Source organism: Rhinoderma darwinii, chromosome 4 (assembly GCF_050947455.1).
Source record: "Rhinoderma darwinii isolate aRhiDar2 chromosome 4, aRhiDar2.hap1, whole genome shotgun sequence".
Taxonomy (NCBI): Eukaryota; Metazoa; Chordata; class Amphibia; order Anura; family Rhinodermatidae; genus Rhinoderma; species Rhinoderma darwinii.
This window is the reverse complement of record NC_134690.1, coordinates 40,714,209-40,736,129: the sequence shown is the minus strand read 5'-3', so window position 1 is coordinate 40,736,129 and position 21,921 is coordinate 40,714,209. Positions and strand designations below refer to the sequence as shown.

At 41.7% G+C, this 21,921-nt stretch overlaps 1 protein-coding gene across 2 annotated transcripts in view; it reads right to left on the bottom strand.

The window, feature by feature from the left end:
• HS1BP3 (HCLS1 binding protein 3) overlaps positions 1-21,921 on the bottom strand; it is a 95,307-nt gene that overhangs the window by 3,817 nt on the left and 69,569 nt on the right. For both annotated transcript variants that reach the window (XM_075861053.1, XM_075861054.1), the window contains exons 5-6: positions 15,424-15,593; positions 4,022-4,154 (exon numbers count right to left, since the gene is read on the bottom strand). In XM_075861053.1, coding sequence (XP_075717168.1) covers positions 4,022-4,154; positions 15,424-15,593 — 303 coding nt within the window. The remainder of the gene's footprint in view (positions 1-4,021; positions 4,155-15,423; positions 15,594-21,921) is intronic.

The window sequence follows — 21,921 nt, the reverse complement described above, 5'->3', positions numbered from 1 at the left end:
CAGCCTTACTATTTCTGCTGTATGAAACATGCAGTTTTTGTAGTATTGGAACAATTCTTCAGGCACTTTCTGGCAAATCAGGATTTAAGCTTCAGGCTTTTTTTTTTTTAAGGTTGTTCTAATAACGCAATGTTCATTTGGCTTCGTCAACTGATGTCCAAGAGTCTCACTGGAATAGTGACAAATATGTACTTAGTGGGACAATTCTGAAATGCTGCTGAAAACTGGAGCAGAGTTCATGTGTGACCTTTTTTATGCCTTTATTCCAATGATTCAGCAGAGACCCCGATTACTTATCAAAATGTCCAGTTTATTTGTAAAGTCATGCATTTAAAGGATAAAACTGAACCTCATGTGTGTATTTACATTATATTACACAAAAGTCGGCCATAGCCATACACATGATATAACCGTGTGACTTTTTTCCACCCACAACCACATGTTTGTTGATTGTGACATTAAAATGCAATGAAGGGAGGGTTAATTAATGACTGCCAGACACTTCTTACTTCAGGTGGGAGGAATGAGCACAATAAAATCTGCAATGCATGGCCAACACAAATTCAAAATGCATGGGACTTAAAGGGACGGTCGGTGTTGGACAATCACTTTTAGTTAAAAAGGGTAATCTGATAAAAAGCAAATCATAGGATCAGCGATCAGATATAATTCATGAGGGAATCTGCCAGCAAGTGTTTAATTTCCCTGCAGCACCACCACAGGATAAATAAAGTATGACATGTTGCCCACTGAAATGAATGGGCTGTTCTAATATATGGATGCTTCTGGACCTCCAAGATGAAAGACACTCTGTATAGTTGCTTATGAGGGTCATTAACTCAGAATTACCTAATAGGGTATATGAAAATGGGTTTTCTAAACCAGCCACCCCCCTTTAAGGATAGCATGGCTGTATCACTGTACTGTCTGCAGTTAAACTGTTCCTTATAACATTACAATATAATCACTTTGTGGTACAAGCCTGATTTTCGGTAGCGAATGCTTTACCCAGGAACAAATGACTGGACCCTCATAACCATGTCCCTTTAACTACGATTATAGTTTTCCTGATAATGTCTGCAGAAATCCCTAAAGTAAACTAACTTTGGGAGACAAAAAGCAGAGATGCCCAGAGGCCATTATAATACAGTCACATAACTACTGTTATGTAAAAGAACATCTAACGCTCGCGCCGGTGACTCATCTTTCCCGCAAGAAATAAATGTCATTGTGTAGAGGTGTCTGGGACGGTCTGTGTTGTTAAACAATATCCTGGAGACCTTTTCACTAATAATTTGCTATCCTCACCCTTTTCATAGTATAAATGACTTTTCTAGTCCAGGCAAACCACCCAAGACTAAAGCATTTTCCTGATGGGACAAAGCCAGGGCTGCTTAAGCTTACAAGATAAGCCTATGTTATAGCATGATAGGGACAAGCCCATCATAAAGAAAATCTCTGCAAGGGAGACAATGTCTCTCCTGCCGGTCTACCTTCTCCCACAGAGTGTACTGTTAAGAAATGACTCACCTAATACTTCTTGATACACAGCTTAGTCATAGGTGGACGCCATCTGTAAAATGTAATTTAATTTCTGCGCCGAATTGCTGGTAGTATGTCAGCAAAATGAGCTGCCGGCATTTTTGTAAGATAGAAAGTGACCACGAGGGTCTTCACAAGAATGTTGAGATCCAACATGGTCACCTCTAGTGAATGGTCTGTTGCTAGAAAACCCCTTAAACTTTTGAGGGCACTGCCTAGCAAACGTGGGTCTTACAGGGAGAAGAGATATAATATTGCAATAGGAAACTATGTGGGCTGGCCGACCCTCACCCAAGGTCTCCTGTTGAATAGCCATGGATCGGGCAGGTTCGATTTCACAAGCCACTCATCTTTTTCCAGCTCTACTAAAATAATATTTTTGGCTGATATTTCAGAGAACAGTTTTGTCTATGGCTCATATATCAAGCTGCAACTTGGGGTAAATGATGAGACTTGTGCGTGTTTTGAGTTACGTGACTTGAGTCAATGCATATGTTGCCCAACTATCAAGAGCGGGAATGATCACTAGTGTTCATCTGGTAATAACTCTAATGAGTATTGTGCAATGCAAAAGTTGCATTTGGCTGCAGTTTTTGGTAGCCATCTCTTTGCAGTCTCCATTGCGTTGGTCCTATCGTGATGCATCCCTATCAATCATCACTGTACAACTTTAAATGACTCACGTCCTTGCGTATCAGAAGTTGCAGCCTGAGGCCGTACTAAAGCCAGTCAGAAGAGGCACCAACAACTGTATGAAGCATTATGGGACAGAACAGAGTTAAGGCCCTGTTACACCGGCCAAAATTTTGGCCGATGCAGAGAGCGCCGATCAAGGAGACAGCTCGTTGATCTGCGCTCGTTTGCTCCGGTCACATGGAGCTATGTAGGGGGACGAGCGGTGACTACTCCGATCGCTCGTCCCCATACATTATCATCATGTCGACAGCGCATATCCGTGTTCACACAGAGAGATGTGCTGCCGACAACGATAAAATTTAACTTTTTTAAAACTATACGATCAGCAGGTGAACAAGCGTTTGCTTGTTCTTCTGCTGATCGCTGCCCTGGTTACACAGGGCAATTATTGGCAACGAGCGTCCTATGAACGTTTGTCTGCCCGATAATTGGCCAGTGTAAAAGGGCCATTAGGCTACAATTCAATTCATCCAACCAACCAACCAACGGGTCACAATAATGCGTCTACAGGTCTCATTGATGCCTGCAGAGATATTATCGCAGCTTGCCATTGGCAGCAATAAACAAGCAAACAAATGGAAAGTGCTTTCGCCCTAAGCCAGTGAGGAGGGGGAGTCTGTTGAGCGGACTTTGTTTTGTGGTTTTATTGCGGTTTCTGTTGCTGCAATTTTTGCTACTAGGGCAAGAAAATGTGACATCGCAAAAAGAAGACGTTCTGTGTATATCATTAAGGAATATTTACACACATCGATGGGTGGTGTATATAGAATGAAATCTGCCACACACCGTCAGGATATACTAAACTGTGCGTGTTATATATATATATATATATATATATATATATATATATATATATATATATATATTCATGTGGGTGTGTCACACTACTCAACTATTAGATTTCATTTCTGAAAATTATATACTCCACATAGGATAAAAAAAAAAAAAATAGCCCTTAAAATTTGTTCCAGCCCCGAGGGTATCTTTCTGCACACATCCTACACTACTTTAATTATTCTGTTTTTGTAATATATTTAAAGTGATTGTCCACCTTTTACCATCATGTCTATTATAGGTGCAACATTCTGCGATGATTCATTTTGTAATATATATTCATCACGATTGGAGCTCCGTTTATCTAAAACATAGCACCAAAGCCCTTGCATTGACAGAGTTAAAGGGGTTGGAAGGTATTAGAAAAACTTGTATGCTTTCTTCCAAAAACAGCGCCACGCCTGTACATGGGTTGTGTTTCGTATTGCAGCTTGGATCCATTGAAGTGAACAGGACTGATCTGCAATACCACACACAACCTGTGGGCCTCATGTATGAAAACCAGTGCAGACTAAGGCTGAGTTCACACAGAGTTTTTTGCAATGGGAGGTCAGAGGCGTAAACGCCCAAACATAGGGCATGTCGTTTCTTTTTAGCGCGAGTGTTTTTTACCGCTCGCGGTAAAAAAACACGTCCGCCTCCCATTGAAATCAATGGGAGGCATTTTCGGACTTTTTTTGGCCCATTTTCCGATGCGGTTTCCGCGTAAAAAAAAAACTCAGTGTGAACAGGGCCTAAAAAGTGCAGCATATCAACCAACCAGATCCCGTCAATAATTTTCTAATAAGCACTGAAAAAAATAAAAGCTGGAATTTGATTGGTTGTTATTTTGGCGAGCTCAACTTTTTCTCTGCACTAGTTGTTGTACACACGGAAACATTTGCAGGTCGGAAAGGTTACTGCAATTCTCTGGAAACAATTTTTGGGGAGAAAAGCGTGATTACGTTACCTGAATAATTCATCGGTGTCCTCCACAGTCGATGGTTTGAAGGAAGGATCATTATTGCATGCAGACGGCAGCAGCAGGGAGTCTCCTAGTTTCACAATCCCTCCTAGGTCTTGCTCTTCAAATAATTTGATATCTAGAAAAGAGAAGTACATAAGCTATCATAGGCGGTAATTTTAAATAAAATTTCCGCTTAAAAAAAAAGTAGTCACTAGTAAATAAAGTCCTTGAGTGGTCCTCTTCAAGTATGGTAAAAATTCTATTTACCCGTTCTTTTGTTATAGGTTTCTGGGAATGCTAGTTGAGAACCAATAAAAAGGAGTTCTCCACTTTGGACAATCCCCATTTGTTAGAAGGGTGCCTTTACAATAAGCAGATCACAAAGGGTCACCCTACTGCGATCCGCAGTGATCAGCTGATAGCCATGGAAAAACCTGCTAGTAAATGTTCAAACTCCCTGTAGCGCCGCCACAGGGGAAATTAAGTATTACACAGTGACCATTCAGATCAATGGGTTGTTTGTATAATGCAGGACAGGACAGGTCCTCCCATGTGAGAAACGCTCTTTGTAGCTACATTCTACTCTGGCCGAGAAAGAAGAATCGTGAACAGAGGACCTGCCCTCTATAAAAGGACCCGTCAACTCTCCTCTTGTTTGTTTTAGTAAATAATTGTATTCCCACGAAAAATATTTTTTAAAAAAAACCCAAAACAACATTATCCACCTTCTCCCTTTACAAAATAATATAAAAAAAAAATAAAATAAATAAAAAAGTGTTATTTATCCTGCATGTCAACGCCGCAAAAAAATTAAAATACAAATGAATACCAGAATTGCTGTTTTCTGTTCATCCGGTCTCCCAAAAGAAAACCCCCAAAAAAACGTAATGAAAAAATGATGTTTCTCAGAATATAGCGACACAGAAACAATTTTTTTTTTAAAAGAGTGTTTTTATTGTACACAATTATTAAAACACAAAAAAATACATAAATTTGGTATCGCTGTAACTGGAACAACCCGCAGAATAAAAATTGCATTTTTATTGAATAGATAATGTTGCAAAAACCAACCCAACAAAGAATTACAAACCTCCCCCCGAAAAAATGTACTAAAAGTTTTTCAATACATTACACGCCGAAATGGTGCCATTAAAAAATACAACTTGTCCCGCAAAAAACAAGCCCTTATATGGCTGCGGTCGACGTAAAAATAAAAATTGTGGCCATCGAAGTGCAGTTAAGCAAAAAAAAATAATAATAATTGGATTGCAAACCTACCGCAGACAAAAAAAAAGTAAGACCGGCTGTAAAATACAGAGCTCTTTTCAAGGGAATACAGCCTCTGATTTTCAGCCGTTTTTAAAGCATCAAGCGTTTTTTCTATGCGTTCTATGCGTTTTTGGAGAAAAATATGGACCCAGTGAAAAATGGCTGCAAAAACGGCTCAAGAAGTGACATGCGTTTTTTTTAAGCAACGTTTTTTCAATTGGCCGTGTAAAAAAATGCCCCTTCAGAACGAAACGCCGTTTTTCTCATTGAAATCAATAGGCAGATGTTTGGAGGCGTCCAGCTTCCATTTTTTCAGGCGTTTACGCTTTGAAAAACATCTGAAAACACAGCGTGTGAACATAACCTTTTGGTATGTTTACATGCAAAAGTAAAAACATCTGTAAAATACAGAGCTCTTTTCAAGAGGGTTTTTTTTAAGCATCAAGAGTTTTTTGATGCGTTTTTTGCGGCCGTTTTTGGAGCTGTTTTTCTATTGACCCAATGAAAAATGGCTCTAAAAACGGCTCAAGTGACATGCGTTTTTTTTTAAGCAACGTTGAATTTATGGGGCGTTTTTTTACATGACATTTTTTCAAACGACCACGTAAAAAACTGCCCTGTCGAAATGAAACGCCGTTTTTCCCATTGAAATCAATAAGCAGATGTTTGGAGGCGTTCAGCTTCCGTTTTTTTCAGCCATTTTTCAGAGCGTTTACGGCTCGAAAAACGGCTGAAAATAAACTGTGCGAACATATACTTTGGTTTATCACGGAATTTGGACTTCGACACCGATACTTTGTGTAGTATTGCGATTCTCAAAACCAAAACGATACTTTGCCAACCATAATAAAAAAAAGACGTTCTTCCATTTTCTGATGTGAGGCACGTGGTGTGATATTTTTTTGAACCTCCATGTGCCTTATTACGGTTGCGACGATACCGAATGTGTGTACATTTTATGTATTGAGACTTTTATTTTAATGTTTATCGTAAAAAAAATATATATGTTTAAAAATAATTAAATTTAACATTACTTAATTTTTTTATTTTTAAACTTTAATGTACTGGCATATATCTATATGCCAGTAATTAGCCTGTGTATGGATAGTACACAGGCAGTTGTTAGGACATACCCAAGTACGTATGCACTAACAGAAAATATGGTCAGACAGCCCTGGGGTCCTTCAATGGGCCCTGGGATGTCTGCCCATATATGGTATGTCCCTCTATCTCGTCACAGGGGGATTCCCTGTGACGCGATCCTAGGGGCATCCCCTTCTCATTTTCCCCTCCTTGAATGCTGTGGTCAACTTTTATCTAAACATTCAAGGGAATAGCAGCGGCTATGAGAGGTTTCTCTGATCTCCGCTGTTAGAGCGGAGACCGCGGCTGTGTAATACAGTTATTGCCCTGCTCCTGACAACAAGTGTGCGTGTGGTCAGCATGAGGTTTTTTATTTTAAGAAAAACGCTGTGGAAAATGCTGCTAAAAGCTGGGCGTGAAAATAGCCCTGGGAAGGGGAACGGAGACACAGAAACACAGGCTAAAGCATTGAGACAAGGGAAGGGGAGTGAGAGAGTGGAATCACGGGGAATCTCAATGGAGCTCTGAACTTGCAGCTCCGTAAACAGTCATGTCAGAAAATGCAGATTATGAAATTAAAAGATGCCAAGAACATAGTGCAACTTTAACCTCTTCAGGTACACAGATACAGATCTAAAAATCCATTTTCCATATGCTTTAAGTCCGTGAATGGCTGTTATGGCAGCCATATTGGAATGAATATGAATACCGTAGTCTACTACGGTACTGCTTCCATTAAAATGACGGAACCCTTGCACAACTGAGACAAGCGGAAACAATTTGGACCGGATCTGTCACTATTGAAATCAATGGTGATGCAAACGGAAACCTACGATTTCCGTTTGTTCCAGTTAGGGCTCCGTTCCGACGAGAAGCTCCGATGGAACGTAGGAACGGAGCACTGATGCGGATGTGAGCGAAGCCTTAGTCTGCACATATGCAGAAAAAAATGGAACCGTTAAACGTAATGCATAACTGATACAAACGGATGGCATATCAGTTTGTATCCATCATCCATTGACTACAATGTTAAAGAACATTTATGACGGAAACAATAGCGCAGCAGACTACGGTATTTCTTCTGTAAAAAAAACGGAAACCTGATGAAATGGAGCCTAACTGATGCAAAAATAATACCCATTGAAATCAATGGGTTTTTTGACGAAAACGTTAAGGGCCTGTTCACATCAGCGTTGCCCTTCCGTTGAGGGGTTCCGTCTGAGGTTTCTGTCGAGTTAACCCCTTCAACGGAAACCTTAGCTTCCGTTGGCATCATCATTGATCTCAATGGTGACGGAAACATTGCTAAAGGTTTCCGTTTGTCACCGCTTCCGTTGTTTTTGACGGAATCAATAGCGAAGGTGACGAACGGAATCTTTTAGCAACGTTTCCATCACCACTGAGATCAATGGTGATGCAAACGGAAGCTGTGGTTTCTGTTTGCCTTTCCGTTCAGGGGTTAACCCGACGGCAACCTCTGACGGAACCCCTCAACTGAAGGGCAACGCTGATATGAACACAGCCCAACTTCCGTTCTTGTGGTCCTCTGATGGATACGCTAGAACGGAAGCCACAACGCAGATCTGAACGCTTTTCACTAAAAGCCTAAAACAAGTGACACATCTCACCTTCACTTATTCCAGGGTTTAATTTATTTTTTGGTGTCAAACAATAGGAACACTTGATAAATTAGGTTTATAACTACGCTCTGCAATGATCACAGTTTTATAAGAGCATTTGATCCCCATAAATGGAGCAGCACCAGGGTTTGATCTTGCATCCATATGGTGTTTACACCATGAAACAATATAATAGAAATATTTCTGTCCTCTTGTCTTATAAAACCTGGATACTGGAATCCCCATTTGTATTCTCTCAGAACGGTTATCTGGATTTTATCAAGAATTCTACCAAAATACGTTTCTTAAAGCACTAGTTCCACTTTAGACAAGTTGGGGCAATAGTTATAAAATATAAAAATCTACCACTTTGTAATATATCATAATCTGTTTGTTACTGGTGTACAGAAGTGGTTCCTGACTACAAACCGTCTCTTGTGTAGTCAGGTTCTATCAGTAGAAGCTCCGCTCAGTAAACAGACTGCTCTATTTAGTGGCCGATCCTGCAGCTGCAGTGACATGAAGAATTAGCAGCAGGGAAAGGAAGGACGGAGGAGTCAAACAGTTTAGAGTGGTGAGAGGAGGAAGAAAGAATTAGTGGCTGCCTCAGTGTAGGAGAGGGGGATCTCACACAGTATGGGGGAGGGTGAATACACAAAACAACTCATACAGCACGTGTGGGGCTAGATGCTTGATGTGTAGCATACTACCCAGGTACTGGAAAGAGGCAACTCCTATATATACTTATATACACTGGAGAAAAATGGAGCATAATAGCCAAAGGTAAAAAAGAATAGCTTTATTGAACATATAAAGACATACATAAGGGATATTAAAAAGGTACAGAGCTGGACATGAGGACTCTATATAATTTCAATGTAACACAGCTCGAAGACTCTCTACATAATACACGGTAATGTGGGGTTAATGGAGTCGATGGATGGACTATAGGAGTGGTAAGAAAGGTAGACTACACACGATACCATGATGCGGTAAAGGTACAGCTAATGCCTATGAAAGTTAATGTCATGAAATCGGGTGACAATAGAAAACCAAGTAACAACACAGGGACCTAGAGAATGTGTAAAACATAGGTCATATGCAGAAAGGTAAGTGTTCGGTCTAAGACCTAAGTAAACCACTCATCCACCCACTCCTAAGATAACTTACCCATGAAAGAAGGTAGCTAGGAGAGTCAGGCTGTTGTGAAATGAACCCCAACGCACGTTTCGCGATGTGATTCCTAAAGGGGTATAAAAGGTCTAAAATGTGTCAAATATCCCTTATGTATGTCTTTATATGTTCAATAAAGCTATTCTTTTTTACCTTTGGCTATTATGCTCCATTTTTCTAGAGTGTATATAAGTATGGGGGAGGGTGTCTAGTATGTGCCACAATGGTGTTTACTGTGATCGTACGGCACGGGGGAGGGGAGTGCCTGTGACTAGTTTTACTGGAAAGGAACGCCCATTGGGCTCGAATTAAGAATTTTTCTGAAAAGCCATTCTAAAAAGATAGACGTTAAACTAACTTGAAAAACAATCAATATTGATTGGGCCCCCCTCCTTGAGTCAAAGTGGAACGTAGCGTCTCAGGCCATCGATGTATTACATGGCAACAGATTTACGAATACGGTCTCAAATTTAGGCATCTTAGAATTAAACTAGATGCGCCAAATTAATCCCAGCGGTTCATGCTGCACTATAAATATGCCGCATTTTTGGGCATTTCTGTCTAACTTTATGCCACCTCCTGGCTAGCTTACTTTAGGCCCCTTTTTTTGCTCCAAGCTTTTTGTGAAATACGTGCCAGTATTCCGGTTCAATTTGAACCAGAATTCTGGCGCATTTTCATTAGTAAATCTGCCCCATGGATTGCCGTCCATCTAAATGGCCGCCATGTAGTACTACATTTCCATTGCATCCGCAACAGCAGAGGAAATGCGCAGCCAGTCGCATCATCCCCCAGCAAATTCACTTGGAGTGGACGAACACCTGGTTAGTTTGAATTCTGTAAACATGGAGACACACAGCTCTGCATAGGAGCTGTATACAAATAACAGAATGTTATTTTGCAAAATTGCTTTTTTTTACATTTTAGATGTATTGGAACAATAACAAAAAAGTAATTCAACAGTGTTCATAGTGAAGTTAAATAACAATAAGTGCTTGGAAATCTAGTTCTATAGTGTCATCAGTGAGGGAGGAAGTAGCTAGCTTCTCCACCTACTTGAATTTCTGCTTAGCATAACTGCATTAAAGGTAAGGTAAGACACAGGATAAATGTATCAGAATTATTGTCGACCCCAAGTCATTTGCCCTCATTAAGTTACGTGTACTCCAAAGGTAAATGCTACTTGCTGGTTGGATACTGCGGTTTTAGTGTTGCATTGTAGTGAATACTATTGCGTAGTATTTCCTGAAACTCTTTTCTGTTTTGGATTTGTATCGGTTGATATTAACCCCTTAATGACCGCCGATACGTCTTTTTACGGCGGTCATTAGTGGGCTTTATTCTAGAGCGCCGCCAAACTACGTCGCTGCATTAGAATAAAGTAAACAGAGCAGGGAGCCGTGAAATCTCCCTGCTCTCAGCTGCCAGAAGCAGCTGAGGGCTGGGGGCGTCCCTGCTCTGCCGGGTGAGATCGATATTAGTATCGATCTCACCCGTTTAACCCTTCAGATGCGGTGCACAATAGCGAGCACCGCATCTGAATGGTTTTGCAGAGAGGGAGGGAGCTCCCTCTCATCTCACTGACACCCGGCGATAAAATCGCCGAGTGTCTGTGTCTTCTATGGCAGCCGGGGGTCTAATAAAGACCCCCAGGTCTGCCTGCAGCGAATGCCTGCTAGATCATGCCGCAGGCATGACCTAGCAGATGCCTGTCCGTTTTAAACGGACAGGCAGTAATACACTGCAATACAAAAGTATTGCAGTGTATTATAATAGCGATCGGAGGATAGGGAAGTCCCCTAGTGGGACTAGTAAAAAAGTAAAAAAAAGTTTAATAAAGTTAATTAAAAAAAAAGTGAAAAAAAAAAAAATGAAAAACCCAGCTTTTCCCCTTACAAAATGCTTTACTATTAAAAAAAACTACAATAAAGCAAAAAAGTTACACATATTTGGTATCGCCGCGTCCGTAACGACCCCGACTATAAAGCTGTTACATTATTTAACCCGCACGGTGAACGTCGTAAAAAATAAAATAAAAAACGATGGAAAAATTGCTGTTTTCTGTTAATCCTGACTTAAAAAAAATGTGATAGAAAGTGATCAAAAAGTCGCATCTACTCTCAAATGGTACCAATAAAAACTGCAAGTCGTCCCGCAAAAAACAAGACCTTATACAGCTATGCCGACGCAAAAATAAAAAAGTTACAGCTCTTCGAATGTGACAATGGAAAAATGTAAAAAATCGCTTGGACATTAGGGCCCAGAATGCCAGCAGGGGGAAGGGGTTAAAGAGGCTCTGTCACCAGATTTTGCAACCCCTATCTGCTATTGCAGCAGATAGGCGCTGCAATGTAGATTACAGTAACGTTTTTATTTTTTTAAAACGAGCATTTTTGGCCAAGTTATGACCATTTTCGTATTTATGCAAATGAGGCTTGCAAAAGTACAACTGGGCGTGTTGAAAAGTAAAAGTACAACTGGGCGTGTATTATGTGCGTACATCGGGGCGTGTTTACTACTATTACTAGCTGGGCGCTCTGATGAGAAGTATCATCCTCTTCTCTTCAGAACGCCCAGCTTCTGGCAGTGCAGATCTGTGACGTCACTCACAGGTCCTGCATCGTGTCGGCACCAGAGGCTACAGATGATTCTGCAGCAGCATCGGCGTTTGCAGGTAAGTCGATGTAGCTACTTACCTGCAAATGCTGATGCTGCTGCAGAATCAAGTGTAGCCTCTGGTGCCGACACGATGCAGGACCTGTGAGTGACGTCACAGATCTGCACTGCCAGAAGCTGGGCGTTCTGAAGAGAAGTGGATGACACTTCTCATCAGAACGCCCAGCTAGTAATAGTAGTAAACACACCCCGATGTACGCACACAATACACGCCCACTTGGACTTTTACTTTTCAACACGCCCAGTTGTACTTTTGCAAGCCTCATTTGCATAAATACGAAAATGGTCATAACTTGGCCAAAAATGCTCGTTTTTTTAAAATAAAAACGTTACTGTAATCTACATTGCAGCGCCTATCTGCTGCAATAGCAGATAGGGGCTGCAAAATCTGGTGACAGAGCCTCTTTAAAGACCTAAAGAGGTCCTACACTGCAGAACTGTATGAGGAAACACACCCGACCCAAAAATATTTATATAAAAAACACCAACGTATTGAAAAGAAATAACTCTCCTGGTGTTTTTTCCCATCTTCCTTCTGCTTCTCTCCGTGTACAGGAGGGCGGCAAACACATGAAGAGGCTCCGTAGATCATCTGTGTTATGACATGTGGGATTACATGTTCTCTATTACTAAACCATGAGACACAGAACGTCCAACCCCCACCCATCATCTGGAGTATAGTAGGAAGTTGTGGACGCAGAAAGGAAATTATTCCTCATAGTCGACATGAATTATTGCTCATAGCACATGAAAAGGTCAGAGGTAAAGTGCATAAATATTGGATCAGAACAACTGTAGCCCTTATGTGGGTCATTTCGTTGAAAAAAAAGTTGTGGTTTGTCTGAGCATTGAAGGTGAATGGACTCAAAATTGAGCAGTAAGTTGTGTTTATGCTCCTTATATACCTACAGTTATTGAGTTTTACCAATCCTCTGTCATGGAGATTGGAGAAAGAAAGAAGAGCATTGGTGGTGGTCTGTGAGATAGGACCCCAAGCTTTTGCTAGAACAAAAAGGCTCCTGGTACTTTTCCGAGCATCTTGCCTTTCCAATTTTAGCTCGAAGATCTAGAAAAGATGCATGTTGATGGCACCTCCAGAGGATTCAAGTGGACTGTATGGAACATGCAAGATCTCGAAGATAAAAACCAAAGGGGCAAAGCGATCAAGAGAAGCCCTTTCACGATAGTCCTTGGTGGGGCGCCAGCAACAGGAGGTTCTAAAACCAAAGAGTGACTTTATAGGTAAATTTCGTAGAATTCAGAAGGAACTGCCGACCATCTAATATCTTTGGTGCCTGCCTGATGGTCTAGAAAGATGACATAGGTTTGATTTAAAGTAGCCTGATCCTTTGGTCCTCAGTAACTAGTACTAGATGTGCTTCATGTCAAAGGCTTTTTCTGCCCCAATTTATATCTGGTGCTATAGGCTTTGATTGTTGTATTGAAGGCCAAGACTCAGAATAATTTACGATATGATACAAGCAATGTCATGGTTGCCAAGTCATCTGTCTTCATGGACATTCCCTTCAAAATTGACATCGCAGACAGGCACCTGATAACCTACATTTTTCATAAAAACACAAATGGTCGCAGATGTTTAATGCATTTCTATGCTGTATTCCAATTAAAGGGTAACTAAACATTTGACAAACTTCTGACGTTTGGATTGGTGGGGGTCCGAGCACTGTGACCCCCACCAATCGCTCAACCGCTTCGATACATTGATTTCCGGAAAAAGCTGAACAGACATGGAGTACGGGCTCAATAGAAAGTCTTTGAGCCCGTACTACAATATATCGGCTATCCGGAAAAAGCCCAACAGAAACGAAGCGGCTGTGCGCTCACACGTGCGCTGCTGCCGCTTCGTTTTAGCGATTGGTGGAGGTCTCAGTGCTCGAACCCCCACCAATCAAAACTTCTGACATGTCACTAGGACATGTCAGAAGTCTGTCAGACGTTTAGTTACCCTTTAAGTCAGTTTCCATCTTGATCAAGCCTGAGGGTCTATTCATACTATGTTTGCAGTTTTCGTTAAGCGTATGTGCCAGGACATGGACATTTACCAAAACAGTGCATTTTTGGCATACGTCGGTGTGGTATACATCGGTACACTTTGATTTTTGCGGTATAGCGCAGTCTATTTTTTTTCACAATGGCGATCTATGGAAAACATGTGCAACTGTATAGCATAGTTTCATCTTTTGGTGGCATGCGTCGGAGGTATAAGTCGCAAGTGTTTTCTGATGTATATCTTCAACGGATGCCCAAAATGCAGTGTGAATAAATAGAGCCTTAGAATAAAACCCATCTAACTCTGGTTCTCTTAATTTCAAAAACAAAATTCTTTTGATTTTCGTGTAGGAACTCGCAATAGAAAAGAACCCTTGACAGTTTTTTTTAGGCAAAATATCCGCTAATACCTTATGTTTAATATTTTTTTAGGATGCCATCTGGCCTTGTGATCTTTGGGGAGAATGGGGTGGCAGTACTCCGCAGCCGTCCCCTCCTGAATGATAGGTGTTTGAGTGGCTGTTCATCAGAATTTTCCACCTGTGCGATCTTTTCCATATAACATTGAAGCTTTCTGTATCCTGCTGGGAACTGGTATCTTAAAGGAGTTTTTCAGTCCCATAAAATGAATGGCCTATACTCAAGATGGGCCATCAATATGTGATCAGTCGGGGTCAGACTCCTGGCACCTCCACTGATCAGCTGTTTTGAAGGGGCAGCAGAGCTTGTACTAGCTCTGCTTCCCCTTTATTTCCACTGCTCGTACTGTGAATCGTCGATACTATTGCCGCGGCGGTTTACAGTATTACAGTCTTCTCCCACTGAAGTGAATGGGAGAAGGCAATAATACTTTGAACCCCTGCTACAAGTATATCACATATCCTGAGGATAGGCCATCAATTTTATAGGACTGGAAAAGCCCCTTTAGACTGGCCTCGTATCAATAAGTATGGACTTTTTCAGCGATATATTGTCCTAATTTCAGCCTTAGCTGGATGAATCACACAGCCCTCTCCACCACCTTACTACAAAAGGATTCTACACGTACCTAGCAATCACAACCATAAACGAGGTGGTCTCCCAGGATTACGTCCTATGCAGATACACCATACCAGCATAGTAATAGTGCCATAAAGGTGTAGATGAGAGGACTGGTGCTGAAAACATGATGCAAACTGTAGGTACAAAAGGTAATCCGGAAATAGGCTCTTTGTAACTCTTGTTTGCATCATGGTTCTGAAAATTAAATATTAAGCAACTTGTATACAGCTCCTATGCAGACTTATGTACACCATGTTGATGCAATGGCTGCTTTTGTAATAACAGTCTCCAAAAAAAGTGTGTGTAACTTGATCTTAAAGTGATGTGTAATGAATAAACAAAATCCTATGAAAGAAAGATAGACAGAAAGATAGAAAGGAAAGAAAGAAAAGCTCTGAACTTGCAGCTCCACAAGCAGACACGTTAGGGAAAGACTGTCTTGAAAATAAATGAAGAAATACAGAAAACAGCCAACATCACAATATACTTATCTCTAAATAAAATGATTTTTTATTGTATTGTTACATAACTTACCATCTGACGCCTTATAGGTTTTCCTGCTTTTGGTGGAAATATTTGCACTTGGTTTGAATAACTCTGCATCTGGATTGACTTCATCACCAAAAAGAGACAGAGTGGACTTGGCCGGCAACTTAGGGTCTTCAGTTTTCTTAGCAACGGCTTTCTTCTTTACTCGTTTAACCCTGACATACATAAAAGACATAAAATGTTGACCTGAGCTTCCTGTACTCATTAATATTTTAGAATACAGCCATATACACCACCACATAGGTATATAAAATACATAGGCCGCAATAACGCCTCTACAGGTGCCACGGACTCCTCACGCTACGAAATCAGGATCATGCGTATTTGTATTTATACACATGAGCCTGAATTCTGGCTCATAAGAGGTTCTCAGCTCTTATCTACTTCTTTTCACTCCCAAATCGACGCGCCAGTGCGGGACCGCCAGAAAGCTCTAAAGTACGTCAGTCATGCGACGACACATTGGGCCATTGAGGAAATGTACGTGCACCGACACTTGAAGCCAACTGGCGGTCATGCCCTGGCGGCTTAGTATGGGAGGGGGAAAAAAAACACCTCCACCACTCTTACGTAGAAACCCCCTTTGGCCCTCCTGCCATGAAGGTTAGTGCTGTATATATATATATATATATATATATATATATATATTTATTTTTTTGACAAACCCTGTGCTGTAAATGCTGTAGTCAGGCAGTAAGTACACAGTCAGACTACAGCGTTTGCATCACAATATGGACTGACTGCATAATTTACATTAGAGGGTATGATACAGTACATACTAATTTGACTAAAAATACTCCTTAAAAATGCCTAGAAGAGTATTTCTACTCCATTGAAAAATATTAAGTGTGACCTTTGATAGTATATAATAGAATAAACAATGTATATAATAATGTGTATGTGCATGCAGGCTTTCATAAAGGGTAACTTTCATAGTCATAGTGACATGTCAGAAGTTTTTATCGGTGGTGGTCTGAGCACGGAGACCCCCACCGATCGCTAAAACGAAGCGGCAGCAGCGCTCGGGTGAGCCCTGCGCCACTTGGTTTCTGATCGGCCTTTTTCGGAAAGCCTAGGTAATGGTGTATGGACTCAATAGAAAGTCTATGAGTGATTGGTGGGTGTCTCAGTGCTCAGTCCACCACTGATCAAAACTTCTGACATGTCACTATGACATGTCTGAAGTTTTCGGAAAGTTTTCGGAAAGTTTGGTTTAGAAATCGTGGCAGATCTTGCCTGTAAATGAGTATTAATAAACGGCACTCAGATCTGGTATGAGCATAAGTTGGGCACGTATGTAAACCATATAATATACAGTATTTGACTGAAAATAAGGCATCATTTACACGAGCGTAATATACGCGCGTGCGATGCGCGTGCTTTTCACGCGTGTCGTACGCACCTATATTAGGCTATGGGGCAGTGCAGACAGTGCGTGAATTTTGCGCAGCGCGAGTGCGTTGCGTAAAACTCACGACATGTCCTTTCTTTGTGCGCTATTCGCGCATCACGCACCAATTGAAGTCAATGGGTGCGTGAAAACTACGCATGCCGCACGGAAGCACTTCCGTGCGAACTGCGTGGTTCGCGCAACAGCTGTCAAACTCTGAATGTAAACAGAAAAGCACCACGTGCTTTTCTGTTTACAAACATCAAACGGAGTGTCAAAATGATGGCGGCCGCGCTCATACGCCAATGACACACGGAGCTGTTAAGTGCCTTTTGCGCAAAAATCAGGCCTAAGACTTATTTTCTTGGTGGAACAGAAGAAATGAATACCATAAGTGGTCCTGACATGATTTAAGGAAGCTCTGTCCAGTTTCCTATGTGAGAGCAGCACTGGATAGAGGGGGAGACTCTGATCGGGAAAATGTATTTTTGTTTTATGATTTGTTTCGACACAGATTTTTCCAGGCAGATTTTGAATTGCCTGTGTATTTTGCCCACTGCCATTGAAGATAATGCAAGGACCGTGGGCAAAAAAAGCAAAGAAAAACGCTCAGAAACTAGTGCCGCGGGTATTTTCTGTCTCCCATTGATTTCATTGGGAGGTAAGAGGCAGAATCCGCGGCAAGAAAGTACATTGATTTATTTTTCCGCGAGCAGACAAAAGCCACCCGGGAAAAAACCTGCCTCTGCCTCCAATAGAAATCCATGGGGGGCAATTTAGGCTGTTTTTTGGTGCCGATTCCGATGCGGTATCTGCGTCAAAAACGGCGCCAAGTAACTCTGTGTGAACTGATTCTAACTGCTTCAAGGACTCATAGAGAAAGCTTGTGAGTCCAGCTCAACCCGCCCACACACAATGATTGACAGCTCTCATCGTATACACACTCAGAGAGGGAGAGCTGTCAATCACTCAGTGTGGGCGAGTTGAGCAGGTGCTCTCTGACATCATGGCCGCATTTACACAGCTTATTACTTGGAAATAGTGAATGACATCATAACCGGATCAGGACCAGGCACCGTTTAGCCATTTTTAGCATGCATTAGTTAAAGGGCCACAATTTTTTATTTATTAGGCTAGCGACGTAATTTTGGTGCCAATTTTTTCGTGAACAATGCAGGTTTGTTTTCTTATTTTGATACACATAATTTTTGCTTTTTTAGAATTTTCAGGCTTATAGTTTAAAAACAAGTAGCAAAAAAAAAAAATGCTTATTTACTTTTTATCTATTTTTGTTCTGGTAAAATCGTGTTTTACCCCGAAATAGACTTTTTTGTGTGATTGTCAGTGTGTACCATAAGTTACATGTCTATTTTAGGGTAGTTGGGTCAGGGCAAGGGTTACAAGAATGATTGTTGGGGGGGAGTGATTTTATGTGTATTTATTAATTCATTTTGTTTTTTATTTTATTTTATTTTTTATGATTATGTCTGTCCCTCAAAAAAAGACAATTGGGGACTTTATTTTTTATTTTTTTTTTGCTCTACACTTTTCCACTGTAACTGGGTCTGAATAGCACATGGGAAATCAGCCCCGTCATAGTGACTATTTAGCGATGTGTACGTCATTAGAGAGAGCATAGACGCAGTGAAAACCGCTTCTGTCTTCTCTCCAAGGCAGTCAGCTTAGACTTACACTGTGTATATATACAGCGGGCGATTGGAAAGCGAAAAAAAAAACTATATAGCCCCAAAATGAGCGTCTCCTCTTCTAGTCTATGCTGCCTCAGGTAGGAGACCCGACAGATCTGCTTTAGGTGACTTTAAAAAAATATATTACGGTGTATCTTGTCTCATTTACTTTTTTCATGAGTAGTCACCAAAGTTCATTGCGGACTAATTTCATACCATAGATTTATAGTTTGCTGATGAGCCCATTAAACACAATAGTAATGTCTTCAATACGCTTTTAAGCTCCCCCTAGTGGTGGCTGCAAGTAGCCAGCTTTCTATCACTACACAGGGGGCATGGAGCTCTGTGTTCGAAAAATGGAGCGAGCGTCTATATACATTAAGCACAACTTGGCTTGAGAACAGAGGATTAATAGAAGCTTTTATACTGTGGCCTGAGACTAGATTATATAAACACTTTATTACGCAGTGCTGTCCAATCCATAATCTCATTTTAATTTAGTTTTCTTACTTTCAGTGTAATGCTTGCCTCCTGCTTATTAAGAAAAATTTAAGTTATTGCAGTTTGCCGTTATATTGTATTGTACTTGTAAAACGTCTGTAAGACAAGGGACGAGGTCAAACACGTTTTGTGTTAAATATTCAATGAGTATTTGGCGATATTCTCTCCATGAGACTACTTAAAGGGGTTTACCCCAAGATCAACATTTATCAACTAGCCACAGGATAAGTAATAAATGTCTGATCACTGGGGGGGCCCCACTGCTGGGGCCCCCCCACCCATGACTAGACCGGGTGGTCTCGAGCCCCCCATTACTCCTCACTGCAACCCCCACATTGAGGAGGAGCTTGAAGGGAGCAGCAGTCAAGCATGCGCCCTGACACTTTATTCAATGTCTATGGGGCCGAAAGATATAGCCGAGCTCGGTCATCGGCTGTCTCAGTCAGTCCCATATTCTGTGAACGGAGAAGCACCGCCGATGCTCGACCGCCGTTCTATCCATAGTCGGTTATGCAGGAAGGTAGTACGGGGGCTCGGGACCGCCATTCCATCAACTGATTAGAGTCCTAGCTGCGGGCCCCCGGTGGTCAGACATTTATTACCTATCCGGTGTATAGGTGATAAATGTTAATCTTTGGATAACCTCGCAGGACATCGGTACAGGTTTGAGGTCCTCGACATCCCGATCATCTGCCCTAAATACAAATTTTTGCGCTATTTTACATTTAAAAAAAAAGAGACTTTGCTTCTTTCCTTTCCACAGATCCACCTTGGGAGGCCGTTTGTGAATGACACCGGCAGTAAAGAGACTTTTATTGTACACCGAGCGCAGAAGACATGACAGAAGAACATTCTTTCTTGCCAGAGGTTAAATGACCTGGATAAATGCCTTCAAGTGCTAGAACTCAATAGTAAACTTTAGTTAAGAACTTTTCCTGCTAAGGAACGAAATGTCCTAATTATGTGTTTTCATATCTAAGCAACTGGGAAAAGTGCTTGTCAGATGACGGCTGCAGAGGAGACTGGAATCATAACACATTCCGAGAGCCCAGTCTGCTCCCCACGCCATTTAGACGCGTGCCTGTGCTGAACGCTTTCTCGTCAGGCACACACCCTGGGAATACATTTAGACAGATTGGATCATCTGCAATTTCCAACATATGCAGCTTGAGGCTTCTTTAGTGCACCCATTGTAATGACTCAAAAATCTTCTTATTCTCTACTCTGGCTTGTTGTCGATGCTCCCAAAATCTGAACGCTGTCGCTACATCCATGACGACGTAAATAAAAAAGTTTAGGCTCGCTTTCAATAAGACTTTTTTATATATACATCTAAAACAACTCTAAACAGCATCTAAATAGTAGTAGACGTGAGCGCCCCCCTACCTGCCAGCTCTACTATCTGTGAGGGGGCGGTCCAGACAACATGGCCAGACGGCTAAACTGCGATTAATTGAATATTTTTTTTTCTATCTATTTAGATGGGAGACAAACAAAGCTGAAGTGCTAATCAAAAGTATTTTACAAATGTATAGGTTTACCGGCTACACATAAGTCGTTACCTGTAGGGTTTTTGTTAGAAGGGTCTCTCGACAGTAAGCCGATCACAGGGTGTTCTGTGGCCCTCAGCTGTAATCTTTAGAGGAGCCTGATAGTGTGTAAAAAGGGTTGCCGAAGATTAGAAAAACATGGCTACTTTCTTCCAGACACAGTGCCACACTGGTCCATGGGTTGTGTCAGGTACTGCAACTAAGTTCCATTGAAGTGAACGGGGTTGTGCTTTAATAGCACACATAACCTGCGGACGAGTGGCGCTGTTTTTAGCAGAGAACAGCCATGTTTATTTAATCTTGGACAACCCCTTTAACCCCTTCCCGACATTTATCGTAAGTACATGTCTTGGAAAGCCCGTACTTCCCGCAAAATGTTGTATACTTACGACAAACGAGAAAACTGTTATAGTAAAAAATAAGAACATTTTGAAGTAAAGATGGCTGCTGATGCTGCATCTTTACACGATTCCCAGGGCGGTGTCGCATCTCCCCCGCCCACGATCGGCCATCCCTGCCATTGGCCGGTCAATTCAGACCCGCTAATTGCGGCCGTTTGCGGCTTCAGCCAATTACTGTGCCACAGAACACAGTGATATGGTGATGATTCCATGTACCATGTTGAAAATGGCGGTCATGCCACCCCCCTGATCTCTACGATTGGTCGGTCTGCAACGACCGACCAATTGCAGCCATGGCGGGTGTTTGAAACACCCTCCCCAGCTCTGCCCACCTGATTCCGGTTGGAAACCATGAGCAGAGCTGATGTGACCATCTGTGAGCCATACTTACCGGTTCTGAGGCCTTCTGTGCTGCGATCCTGCTGAGAAGACTTCACCTGTCTGCTTCCTGCTGCTGTGTGATCACACAGTGGTCGTCATCATCATCATCTGTGCTGCTGCTGTTTTGGGTTTTTTAGCAGCCGCACTAGTTTGTTCCTAAATTTCTTAGCCCTGAACCTCTCCCCACTCCTTCCCTTTTTACATCCTGCGGCCGCTCAGTGCGGATCAGTGACCGCCATCACAGATTGCTCTGTGCGTTAAATTTTTGTCAAAGGACTTTTTTTCTGCTTTGTGCACCATCTCCCTGTGTGGGCCCTCACTGATCAGCATCTGTGCTCAATCTTTGGCACAGATTTCACCCCCCCCCCCTTTTTTTTTTTTACTACACCATCTTTTTGTGTGCGCCCTGCGGCCACTAAGTTCTGAGTCTATAATCGACCTCAGTGCTAATTTGTTGACGCAGGTTTTTATTGGGCCTTTTTCTTAATTATAAATCTGTACAAGGGCGTTAGAGCAGCGGACATTTAAGTCCGTCTATTTTGTAAAAAAAATATATACCAGAAGTTTTAGCT